The 14111-nt window shown below is 37.9% G+C and overlaps 1 protein-coding gene across 1 annotated transcript in view; it reads right to left on the bottom strand.

The window, feature by feature from the left end:
* NELL2 (neural EGFL like 2) overlaps positions 1-14111 on the bottom strand; it is a 385297-nt gene that overhangs the window by 202066 nt on the left and 169120 nt on the right. The window contains exon 12 of the mRNA XM_052639941.1: positions 9411-9539. Within this exon, the coding sequence (XP_052495901.1) occupies positions 9411-9539 (129 nt within the window). The remainder of the gene's footprint in view (positions 1-9410; positions 9540-14111) is intronic.

Here is a 14111-nt window from a genome sequence, read left to right as displayed (position 1 = left end):
ATTCTCCTGTCCCTCAGGCACAATAACCTGACATGATGATTTTTCTACCAAACACTTGCCTATTTTAAGGCCAGAAAATTGAGTAGCAACCTTGAAACCTCTCTACTCATTATTTACTATCACCAATTAATTAACAGGACTGGCTTTATCTCACAAACACTCAAATACACCCATATCTCCATCTCTGTTTTTACTGCAAGCCACTGCTGTCTTCCATCCACTGGTTTCCCACATCCAGTCTTACCCTCATTCAGCCTGAAGCAGAAGTAATTATCTAAAACACCACTGTGACCAGGGCATTCCTCTGCATAAAACTTTTCCTTGACTCTCTCTTGTTCTTAGCAGAAAACCTGTAGTCTACTGTGCTCTTCAAGGGTCTGTTTCCATTATTAACCTCATCAGGCCTCTTCCTGTTCTCTGCCTTCCTTCATTTATTACGAAGTACTCCTTTTTACCTTAAGGCCTTTAGCCATGGTGATTCCCCCTCTTTCCCACTTACTTATGTCCATAACTGATTTTTACTTAGTCTTCACACATCAGAGAAAAGCTTTTATTCAAGCATGACCACCCACCCAGATCAGAAACCCTGTTAATTTATTTTTCTTTCAGGCCACTTGCCACATATATAATTAAATGCTGTTTGGTGCAGTGATCTTCACTGCCTGAGAGAATATCAGTCAGGTGTTCCTTATTTACTGCTTTACCTCTAGGCTAGACTGGGACAAAATAAGTATTCAATAAATATTTGTCAAATGAATAAATGAATAAATTTTAACAGTGATATATTAACCCTGATCAAGAAAAATATAGTAAGAATAAATAATCTCAATTAGTTATATTATTAAAACAGTACCACAGTTCAGTTGCTCAGATTAAGCAAATAAAATTTATTTTACTTAAAACTTGTCACATGTTTATTTGTGTGGCAACTCTAATTTCTTAGAGAACAAGGATTCTATAAGACCAGCTGATAGATAACAGGCACAGCTGCATAAAAAATGTTAAAAGCTATTTCTAGTGAGTTAAAATATCCTTAATGGGATACCCCTGGCTCCACAGGCAGTGATAATGGGAGGAAGCCCACCCAGCAGGAGGAACCAGTCCGAAGATCCCCAGCTCCTGCATTCCAGCCATGCCAGAACTCACCCTTGTCCAACAGTGGCAAGCAGCCTTGGCATAGGGCAGGAACTAGCAGCTGACTGGGCAGGGGGCTAGCTTTGCCTAAGAGTGTGCCAACAGTTGTTACTTTCTCACAACAAAATGCCCAAGGCAATCCACATAGGAGGGCACTCCTAGAACAAAACTGGCCTACCTAATATTTAGAAATAAACACAGAGAATTAGGCAAAATAAGGAAACATCTGAATATATTCCAAAGGAACAAGACAATACCCCAGAAGAATTATATGAAGTGGAGAAAACTGTCTACCTAGAAAGAGTTCAAGGTAATGATTATAAAGATGATCAATGAACTCAGGAGAAGAATGGATTAACACAGTTAAAAGGTTAGTAAAGAGCTAGAGAATATGAAGAGGAACTAACCAAAGCTGAAGAGTACAATAACTGAAATAAAAAATACATTAGAATCTAGGGATATACAGTATATTAGATGATGCAGAGGAATAGATCAGTGAACTGGAAGACAGAGTAGAGGAAATTATACAAACTGAAGAGAAAGAATTTTTTTTAAACTGAGGATAGTTTAAGAGAATTCTAGGACAACATCAAGTGTACTAACATTTGCATTTTAGGGGTTATGGAGTCCCAAACAAGATAAACTCAAAGAGGTCCACAAAAAGACACTTTATAAATACAATGGCAAAAGTTACAGATAAAGAGAGAAACTTAACAGCAATAAGCTACTAGTTACAAATAAAGGAACTTCCATAAGAGCACGTGCTGACTTTCCAGCAGAAATTTTGCAGGCCACAAGGGAATGGCACAATACTTTCCAGCTGATAAGGGAAGACATCTACAACCAAGAATACGCTACTTAGCAAGGCTATCCAGCAAAAGCTAAAATGCCTCACCACCACCAAATTGGTTTTACAAGAAATGTTAAAGAGACTACCCTAAGCAGAAAAGATTACACAACTAGAAATACATTAATTATTTTTAAAAAGTCTCTTTAATAAAGGCAAATATATAATAAAGGCAGTATATCACCACTGATAAATTTAATATAAAGGCTAAAAGACAAAAATAGTAAAACAATCTATAGCCACTAAAGTATTTAAGGGATAGACAAAATAAAAAGATGGAAAATGTAATGTCAAAAAACAGGGTGCAAAGAGTAAAAATGAAGGGTTCTTAAAATGTGTTCATGCTTAAGAGATCAACCTAAAATAATATATATACATACATATATACTGTTATATTTAAATCTCATGAAAACCACAAATCAAAAATCTATAATAGACAGACACATTCAAAAAGAAAGAATCCAAAGATAGTCATCAAATCACAAGGAAAGAGGGCAAAAATAGACGAACAATAAAGAACAAGAAAAATAGCTGGAAAACAATTTTTAAAATGTCAATAAGTATATACTCATTAAAAATAACATTAAATACAAATGGCCTAAGTGCTCCAATCAAAAGTCATAGAGCGGCTGAATGTATAAAAAAGTAAGACTCGTATATATGAATGCCTATAAGACTCACTTCAGATTTAAAGTCACACACAGACTGAAAGTGAAGGGATAGAAAAGTATTCTATGCAAACAAAAACACAAAGCTGGGGTAGCAGTATTTGATAAGGCAAAATAGACTTTAAACCAAAGACTATAACAACAAACAAGAAGGAAATCACTTAATGTCCACATGCTGCTGCTGCTGTTGCTAAGCGACCCCATAGACAGCAGCCCACCAGGCTCCCCCGTCCTTGGGACTCTCCAAGCAAGAACACTGGAGTGGGTTGCCATTTCCTTCTTCAATGCATGAAACTGAAAAGTGAAAGTGACATCGCTCAGTTGTGTCCGACTCCTTGTGACCCCCTAGACTGCAGCCTATCAGGCTCCTCCATCCATGGGATTTTCAAGGCAAGAGTACTGGAGTGGGGTGCCATTGCCTTCTCTGTAATGTCCACATAGTAGGCCACTAAACAAATCTCAGATTAAATTTAAGAAGACTAAAACCATATCAAGAAACTTTTCCAACCAAAGGGTCTGAGATTAGAAATCAACAAGAAAAAAACTGGAAAATATACAAGCTCATGAAGGCGAGAAAAAAAAAAAATTAAAACAAAGAAAAAAAATGCCTAGAGACAAATAAAAGTAGAAATACAACAGTTCAAAATCTATGGACCCAGCAAGAGCAGCTCTAAGAAAGAAGTTTATAGCAATACAAGTTTACCCCAGGAAATAAGAAAAATCTCAAATAAACAACCTAACCTTATACCTAAAGGAACTAGAGAAAGAACAAACCAAAGCACAAAACAGACACTAGATCAATGGAACAAAAGAGAAAGCCCAGAAATAAAACCATACTTATATGGTCAATTTATCTATGAATAAGGAGGCAAGAATATAGAAAAAGGAAAGACAGCCTCTTCAATACATGTTGCTTGGAAAATTGGACAGCTAAATGTTGAAGAATCAAACCAGGCAATAGTAAATCCCCTACATATGAATCTTCATGTTACAAGCTTTCAAAGAGGCAAATGTGCATTCACTTGTCCAATCATGTTGTTGGTTCATGTGTTTGGTGTACATTGTCACATCCATGCATCCTCTATAGCTGGTTGTGCCTTTGTGTACTTTACAATACTGCATAGAATACAGTAGTACAATATTTTTATTGCAATCCAAGGACGTCCAGGAGCAAGCATAAAACAGCAGTGATGTAGCTGGTACTGCTAAGAAGCACCCAGTGATAACAATGGAAACAGAAGTGAAAATAATTGAGAGAGTAGTGAGACAAGAGGAAGAAGAAGCAACTGAAGAAACAAAGAGACCCATGATGCAGGAAATGGCAAGGAGATTTTCTTTATTCGAGGAGACACTGTTAGTTTTTGAGGCACAGGGCCAGATGTAGAAAAGTACATGAAGATGGGGAGGGAGGTGGGAGGGGGGTTCAGGATGGGGAACACATGTACACCTGTGGCAGATTCATGTTGATGTATGGCAAAACCAATACAATATTATAAAGTAATTAGCCTCCAATTAAAATAAAATTAGCCTCCAATAAAAATTTATATATATAAAGAAAGAAAAGTACATAAAGGCTGGAGCAACCATTCATGATGCAATCCAATGGTACTTACGACCAGAAAAAAAGAGCTACTACCTAGACATCACTGGATCATTTATTCGAGAGGACAGATAAAACTGAATCCAGCAAGGAACCAGAGCCTGTGCCAGCAATGTCAGGCATGAGTGAAGTTGCAGCTTGCCCTCCGTCTCCTATTGCCGATGATCCTTCAGCTCTACCATCTCCCACCTCCTCTCCCTTCTCCACTCATTAACTCCTCTTTCCTGTTCACTCGATACCAGTCCCTGTATGCCAGCTGTTGTACTGTACTTTTCAGGGTACTGTACTGTGAGGTTAAAGATGTTGTCTTTATTTTTTGTATTTGTATTTTTATGTATTGTTTGTGTGAAAAGTATCATAAACCTATTACAGTACAGTACTATACAGCCAATTGTGTTAGTTGGGTACCTAGGCTAACTATGTTGGAATTATAAACAAATTTGACTTATAAACATGCTCTTGAAATGAAACTTGTCCATATGTAGGGAACTTATTGTACTTTGTCATACCATATGCCAAATAAACTCAAAATGGATTGAAGATTTAAATGAAATACCTGAAACCATAAAATTCCCAGAAGAAAATATAGACAGTACACTCTGTGACATTAGTCTTCAAAATTTTTTGGATCTATCTCCTTATGTAAGAGAAAGAAAAGCAAAAACAGAAATGGGAATAGGAAATGAAAAAAAATCGAAATGGGAGTGCATCAAGCTAAAAAGATTTTGCAGAGCAAAGGAAACAATCAACAAAACAAAGAGCCTACTTAGTGGGAAAAGATAGTTGCAAATAACATATCTAATGAGGGGCTAATATCCAAAACATATAAAAACTCATAACAACATCAAGAAAATTAATAACCTTATTTAAAATGGGCAAAAGATTGGAATATATATTTTTCTAACAAAGACATACAGATGACCAAGACACACATGAAAAGACGTTCAGTGTCACTAGTCATCAGGGAAATGCAAGTCAAAGCAACAATGAGATATCATGTTATCCCTGTTAAAATGGCTATCATCAAGAAGACAAAATATAGTGTTGGTGAGGGTGTGGATAAAAGGGAATAGTATGGGCACTATTGGTGAAAATCAAAATTGGTAAAGTTAATATGGATGACAGTATGGAGATTCCTCAAAAAATTAAAAACAGAACTACCATAAAATCCAGTGATTCTACTTTTGGGTTTTTCTTCAAAGAAAACAAAAACACTAATTATATAAGATACATATACTCCTATGTTCACTGTACATTATTCAAAATAGCCAAGATACAGAAGCATTCTAAGTGCCCATCAACAGATGAAAGGATATAGAAAATGTGGTATATATATATATATATATATATATATATATATATGTATATGTATATGTATATAAATATTGTGGTATGTATATATATACACAATGGAGTATCACTCTGCCATAAAAAAGATGAGATTTTCCGTTTCTGAGAAAATTAATGGATCAAAAGGGTATTATGCTAATTGAAATAAATCAGACAAAGAAACAGAACTCCTATATGATTTCACTTATATAGCAAATCTAAAAAAAGAAAACAAATGAACAAATATAGCCAAACAGAAACAAACTCACATATACAGAGAATGAGTAGGTGTCAGAAAGGAAGCATGTTGGTGGATGAGTGAAATAGATGAGGGATATTTAGAGGTACAAACCTCCAGTTATAAAATAAATAAGTTTTGAGATATAATGTACAACATAGGTAATATAGTCAATAATATCATAATAACTTTGTGTTGTGACAGATGGTAACTAGATTTATGATGGTGATCATTTTATAATGTATCAAAACATCAAATTACTATGTTGTACATCTGAAACTAACAGAAAATGTAAGTAAATTATATTTCAATAAAAAAATTCTTAGCAACAACAAAGTGCAAAGAAAATCAAATTTGATCAGAATACTAAGGAACCTGTTAACATGAATAACAAAAGCTATACTAGAAATATTCATGTATAAAAAATTCAAGATTCTTATAATAAACTAACAAGTTTTCCCATCATTTTCTTAACTTGTGAAGATTACTTCCTTAAATGAAAAATGAATAATGTGAGGAAGTTTACAAACCATTTTTCAGTATGATCCATTCAGAATGGAAAAGAGCTGCCATTTTGTGCTACAGATAAACATGTAGATAAAAACAGTGATATAGTCTTTACAATTAAATTTTTAATAGCTTGTATTGATAAATAATTTAATAAAAATTTCTGGCTTCTTCCCTTGAGTTCTTTCCTGTCTCAGTAAATGGCAACATCATCCATTTGTTGCTCAAAATCCTTGACTCCCATTCATTACTCTTTAATTCTCCTCCATAGCAAACTATCTGCAAGTATTGTTGGCTCTACCTCTAAAACATATATGAATATACTCCTTTTTATCTCTCTTGTGCTAAGTCACTCAGTCATGTCTGACTCTTTGTGGGCCCATGGACTGTAGCCCACCAGGCTCCTCTGTCCATGAGGATTCTCCAGGCAAGAATATGAAGTGGGTTGCCATGCCCTCCTCCAGATTATCTTCCCATCCCAGAGACTGAACCCAGGTCTCCCACATTGCAGGCGGATTCTTTACCAACTGAGCCCCTAGGGAAGCCTAAAAATTTTTTGGCTGCACCTCACAGCATGTGAGATCTTAGTTTCTCAACCAGGTATTAAACCTGTGCCTCCTGCGGTGGAAGCATGGAATCTTAACCACTGTGCTTAATTTAGGCAACTTAGCTTAGACTTCTACAGAGCCTTCCAACTAGTCTTCCTGTTTACACTTCTGTTCTTTTAAGTACATCTAACCCCACAGTCCATCTAACGCATTACAGTCAGAGCTACCATTTTGATACAAGTCTGTGCATATCACTTCTCTCCTAGATGAATCTAAAATACTTACAAGCACCCCTACATTACCTGGCCCCTACTTAATTCTCCAATTGCATCTTAATTGACTCATCTGTTTCATCACATTATCCTGCTTTCTGTTTCTAGAACATCTAAGCTATTACCACTTATGGTCTGTCTACTTACTATTCCTTCTAGTTGGAATGCTCTGTTCCAGATCTTTCTGTGTTATTTCCTTATCCTCAAATCTCAAGTCAACTGGCAATCCCCTGCCAACCCCAGACCCAGAGGCTTTCCTTGACCATCTCATCTAAATTAGTCCCCAATCAATTTCTATCACATCATCCTGTTTAACTTTCTTCCTATTGCTTATTACTATATTAAATTACCTTTCTCTACTTCTAAGTTACCTACTTATTCTCCGTCTTCTCCTTCAAATATAAGCTCCTAAGCACAGAAAACTTAGCAGTCTTATTCATCATTTATCTTATCAGTCTTATTCACTGTTTTCTAGGCACCCAGAGACTAGAAAACTGCTTGTTACACAGTAGGTGCTCACTAAATATTTATTAGAAGAGTAAATACACTTAATGACAACAAAAAAGAAGCAGCTCAAAACATAATTATAAGATTAAGAAAAAAGAGGTACCATATGAGTTTATATCATGTGATTTCATATTACACATATTAACAATATAAGTGGAATGCATTACATATCAGAGGTCTCAAATATTAATGAAAAACACATTACTAAGTACGTTTAAATTCATTTTTAATATTAAAAACTTTTAAAATTAGGAATTTTACATGAATCTGCATATGAATGGGGAAGGGAAACTACATATGTCTTTGTGCTTTGGCAAAAATGGAATGGTCTCTTTAGGTCAGAATTAGAAGCATTTAAAGGAATATGCTAGCGGGAATGGTCAATTTAAAAAGTGAATACCAATTATTAAGGCAGAGAAAAATCTATTGAAAACTAAGAGAAACAACAGAAATTGAACTCATTGGAAAAGACCCTGATGCTGGGAAAGATTGATGGCAGAAGGCAATGACAAAGGATGAGATGATTGGGTGACATCACCAACTCCATGGATGTCAATTTGAGCAAACTCCAGGAGACTAAGGACAGGGAAGCCTAGCAAGCTGCAGTCACAAAAAGTCAAACACAACTTACTGACTGAACAAGGGCCAAAAAATCATTATATAACTAAACATGATCTCTAGGGACTGATGGCACTGATCCTAAACATTTGGAAAAGGTAAGACCAGAGGCTTCCAAGTGCCCAAATACCACCACACTACTGTTCTTACCTGCAAACCCACTAGCTAGTCACACAATTAATGAAATGTCAAATATGTGCCTTAGGGAAGTTACATATTACTCAGTTCAGTTCAGTCACTCAGTCGTGTTCAACTCTTTGTGACCCCATGAACCGCAGCACGCCAGGCCTCCCTGTCCATCACCAACTCCCGGAGTCCACCCAAACCCATGTCCACTGAGTTGGTGATGCCATCCAACCATCTCATCCTCTGTCGTCCCCTTCTCCTCCTGCCCTCAATCTTTCCCAACATCAGGGTCTTTTCCAATGAGTTACCTCTTCATATCAGGTGGTCAAAGTATTGGACTTTCAGTTTCAACATCAGTCCTTCCAATGAACACCCAGGACTGATCTCCTTCTACACCTCTTGTAATTCTAGGGTCTTCACGAATAGTCAAAGCTGCAGTATTTGTGGACGCCCAGGCCTTCTCACTGTATTTGGATTCTTTCAATGAGGCAACAAACTACCTGAGATATTCGTCAAGGATTTAAAATAACTAGGAACCTGTTTACTCCATTGGAGCTATTTACTAAATACGACAGAGCATGAATACAACCTCTGAGATTACTGACAGTAGCAAAACAAAAATGGTGTGGGCACTTCATCTTCCTGTTAATTGACTGTCTTTGTTATACAACATTGTCTGCAAAAATCTGACTACAATCCTAACCGCAAGCCACAGTAATCATGTCAATATGTGAACTATCTGAATATCTAATTATAAAAAAAGAAGGCAATTTCACAGTGGAAGTATTGTCCTAATTCAAGAAACCTAGCCATATTAACTTATTAGTCTGACATAGCAGAAAGATGAAAAACTTTAATTTGAAAGATAATTATTTTTAGCTGACTAATAAGCTTCAAATTAAATTTACTGCTTTTAATGGGCCTATCAATTTGACAACCTGGGAAATTAATAAATTTTGCATGCAGTAATTCTAGGAAATTTATACAGCCAAGCTATACTTCATTACAAGGCTTACCTTCACAGTAGGCATTGTCTTCTCGAAGAGCCCTAAAACCATCTCGACAGCTACAAACAGCTCTGTCATTCAGATTTCTGCAGACAGAATTCTCCATGCAGTTATGCCTTTCAGAGCAAAAGTCATAACCTACAGGAAAAAAGAAATTATTATGGTAAATGAACTCATAACAAAGCAAAAACATTTGTCTCTTAATATCTTTCTTTTATTTAGAAGCTATATTTTCCTACATGATTATGTTGATATCTTCATCCAATGTTTATAGAACCACATGCTATATGTAATAAAAAGTTTTTTTTAGTGTATTTAACTCAATTAAGAGTTAACTGGAGAAGGTCACCATTAACCCCACCTGAACTTACACAAGACTAGGAAAACAGAGTGTTGAAGGGCGCAAACAGAACCTTGTGCACACCAGGACCCAGGAGAAAGGAGCAGTGACCGCACAGAAGACTGACCCAGACTTACCTGTGAGTGTCCAGGAGTCTCCGCATGGGTCAGCAGTGGCCTGCTGCAGGACTGGGGTCACTAAGTGCAGCTGTGCCTGCACGGGACCTTTTGAAGGAGGTCACCATTATCTGCATTACCTCCACCATAGTTTGGTCTCAGGTCAAACAACAGCAAGGGAGCAAAGCCCCGCCCATTAACAGAAAATTGAATTAAAGATTTACTGAGCATGACCCTGCCCATCAGAACCAAACCCAGTTAGTCTCTCCCATTAGGAAGTTTTCATAACCCTCTTATCCTTACCCATCAGAGGGCATACAGAATGAAAACCACAATCACAGAAACCTAATCAACCTGATCACATGAACCACAGACTTGTCTAACTCAATGAAACTATGAGCCAGCCTGTAGGGCCACCCAAGACAGAAAGATCATGGTGGAGAGTTCTGACAAAACATGGTCCACTGGAGAAGGGAACAGCAAACCACTTCAGGATTCTTGCCTTGAGAACCCCATGAGCAGCATGAAAAGGCAAAAAGATAGGACACTGAAAGATGAACTTCCCCAGGCACCCAATATGCTACTGGATATCAGTTCAGTTTTTCAGTCGCTCAGTCATGTCTGACTCTTTGCGACCCCATGAATTGCAGCATGCCAGGCCTCCCTGTCCAGCACTAACTCCTGGAGTTCACTCAAACTCACATCCATCGAGTCAGTGACGCCATCCAGCCATCTCATCCTCGGTCGTCCCCTTCTCCTGCCCCCAATCCCTCCCAGCATCAGAGTTTTTTCCAATGAATGAGTCAACTCATCGCATGAGGTGGCCAAAGTACTGGAGTTTCAGCTTTAGCATCATTCTTTCCAAAGAAATCCCAGGGCTGATCTCCTTCAGAATGGACTGGTTGGATCTCCTTGCAGTCCAAGGGACTCTCAAGAGTCTTCTCCAACACCACAGTTCAAAAACATCAGTTCTTTGGCACTCAGCTTTCTTCACAGTCCAACTCTCACACCTATACAAGACCCCAGGAAAAACCATAGCCTTGACTAGAAGGACCTTTGTTGGCAAAGTAATGTCTCTGCTTTTGAATATGCTATCTAGGTTGGTCATAACTTTTCTTCCAAGGAGTAAGTGTCTTTTAATTTCATGGCTGCAATCACCATCTGCAGTGATTTTTGGAGCCCCCCAAAATAAAGTCTGACACTGTTTCCACTGTTTCCCATCTATTTCCCATAAAGTGATGGGACTGGAGATGAGTGGAGGAATAACTCCAGAAAGAATGAAGAGATAGAGCCAAGGCAAAAACAACAGCCAGTTGTGGATGCGACAGGTGATGGAAGTAAAGTCCAATGCGGTAAAGAGCAATAATGCACAGGAATCTGGAATGTTAGGTAAATGAATCAAGGGAAACTGGAAGTGGTCAAATAGGAAATGGTAAGAGTGAACATCAACATTTCGGAATCAGTGAACTAAAATGGACTGGAAAGGGTGAATTTAACTCAGCTGACCATTATATCTACTACTGTGGAGAAGAATCCCTTAGAAGAAATGGAGCAGCCATCATAGACAACAAGAGTGCAAAATACAGTAATTGGATGCAATCTCAAAAATGACTGAATAATCTCTGTTCATTTCCAAGGCAAACCATTCAATATCACAGTAATCCAAGTCTATGCCCCAATCAGTAATGCTGAAGAAGCTGAAGTTGAATGGTTCTATGAAGACCCACAAGACCTTCTAGAACTAACACCCAAAAAAGATGTCCTTTTCATTATAGGGGACTGGAATGCAAAAGTAGGAAGTCAAGAGATACCTGGAATAACAGGCAAATTTGGCCTTGGAGTACAAAACGAAGCAGGTCAAAGGCTAACAGGTTTTGTCAAGAGAATGCACTGGTCATAACAAACACCCTTTTCCAACAACACAAGAGAAGACTCTACACATGGACATCACCAGATGGTCAAGACATTTTGAAATCAGATTGATTATATTCTTTGCAGCAAAGATGGAGAAGCTCTACACAGTCAGCAAAAACAAGACCGGGAGTTGACTGTGGCTCAGATCACAAATTCCTTATTGCCAAATTCAGACTTAAATTGAAGAAAGTAGGGAAAACCACTAGACCACTCAGGTATGACCTAAATCAAATCCCTTATGATTATACAATGGAAGTGACAAATAGATTCAGTGGATTAGATCTGATAGAGTGCCTGAAGAACTATGAATGGAGGTTCATGACATTGTACAGGAGGCAGTGATCAAGATCATACCCAAGAAAAAGAAATGCAAAAAGGCAAAAAGTTGTCTTAGGAGGCCTTACAAACAGCTGAGAAAAGAAAACACGTGAAAGGCAAAGGAGAAAAGGAAAGATATACTCATTTGAATGCAGAGTTCCAAAGAATAGCAAGGAGAGATAAGAAAGCCTTCCTCAGTTATCAGTGTAAAGAAATGGAGGAAAGTAATAGAATGGGAAAGACTAGAGATCTCTTCAAGAAAATTAGAGATACCAATGGAACATTTCATGCAAAGATGGGCATAATAAAGAACAGAAATGGTATGGACCTAACAGAAGCAGACAATATAAAGAAGAGGTGGCAAGAATACACAGAAGAACTATACAAAAAAGATCTTCACAATACAGATAATCACAATGGTGTGATCACTCAGCTACAGCCAGATATCCTGGAATGTGAAGTCAAGTGGGCTATACGAAGCATCACTGGGAATAAAGGTAGTGGAAGTGATGGAATTCCAGTTGAGCTAATTCAAATCCTAAAAGATGATGTTGTGAAAGTGCTGCAGTCAATATGCCAGCAAATTTGGAAAACTCAATAGTGGCTACAGACCTGGGAAAGTTCAGTCTTGATACCAATCCCAAAGAAAGGTAATGCCAAAGAATGTATAAACTACTGCACAATTGCACTCATCTCACACACTAGTAAAGGAATGCTCAAAATTCTCCAAGCCAGGCTCCAACAGTACATGAACCGTGAACTTCCAGATGTTCAAGCTGGTTTTAGAAAAGGCAGAGGAACCAGAGATCAAATTGCCAACATCTGCTGGATCATCAAAAAAGCAAGAGAGTTCCAGAAAAATATCTATTTCTGCTTTATTGACTATGCCAACGCCTTTGACTGTGTGGATCACAAGAAACTGTGGAAAATTTTGAAACAGAACGTAATACCAGACCACCTGACCTGCCTCTTGAGAAACCTATATGCAGGTCAGGAAGCAACAGTTAGAACTGGACATGCAATAACAGACTGGTTCCAAATAGAAAAGGAGTGCGTCAAAGTTGTATATTGTCACCCTGCTTATTCACCTTATATGCAGAGTACACCATAAGAAATGCCGGGCTGGCGAAGCACAAGCTGGAATCAAGATTGCCGGGAGAAATGAAAATGACCTCAGATACACAACTGACACCACCCTTTTGGCATAAAGTGAAGAAGAACTCAAAAGTCTCTTGATAAAAGTGAAAGAGGAGAGTGAAAAAACTGGCTTAAAACTCAACATTCATATATTTAAGGTCATGGCATCCAACCCCATCACTTCGTGACAAATAGATGGGGAAACAGTGGAAGCAATGGCTGACTTTATTTGGGGGGGCTCCAAAATCACTGCAGATGGTGACTGCAGCCATGAAATTAAAAGACGCTTGCTTCTTTGAAGGAAAGTTATGACCAACCTAGACAGCATATTAAAAAACAGAGTCATTACTTTGCCAGCAAATCTCTGTCTAGTCTAAGCTATGGTTTTTCCAGTAATCATGTATGGATGTGAGAGTTGGACTATAAAGAAAGCTGAGCACCGAAGAATCGATGCTTTTGAACTGTGGTGTTGGAGGAGACTCTTGAGAGTCCCTTGGGCAGCAAGGAGATCGAACCAGTCCATACTAAATATTCTGAATATTCATTGGATGGACTGATGCTGAAGCTGAAGCTCCAATACTTTGGCCACCTGATGCAAAGAACTGACTCCTTAGAAAAGACCCTGATGCTGGGAAAGATTGAAGGCAGGCGGAGAAGGGACAGCAAAGGATGAGATGGTTGGGACAGGGAGACCTTGCATGCTGTGGTCCATAGGTCACAAAGAGTCGGACACAATTGAGCAACTGAACTGAACTAAACTAAACTTAACTAACTGAAGATAACATAGTGAGGAAGGAAAGTAATCTGAGAATTAGTGATTGAACATTATCAATAACTATGAGTAACACAGACCAAACCAGATTAGATGTTCACATTGTGTATTTA

Source organism: Budorcas taxicolor, chromosome 5 (assembly GCF_023091745.1).
Source record: "Budorcas taxicolor isolate Tak-1 chromosome 5, Takin1.1, whole genome shotgun sequence".
Lineage (NCBI taxonomy): Eukaryota > Metazoa > Chordata > Mammalia > Artiodactyla > Bovidae > Budorcas > Budorcas taxicolor.
The sequence above is the reverse complement of the archived record's forward strand: the minus strand, read 5'-3'. Positions and strand labels throughout refer to the sequence as shown.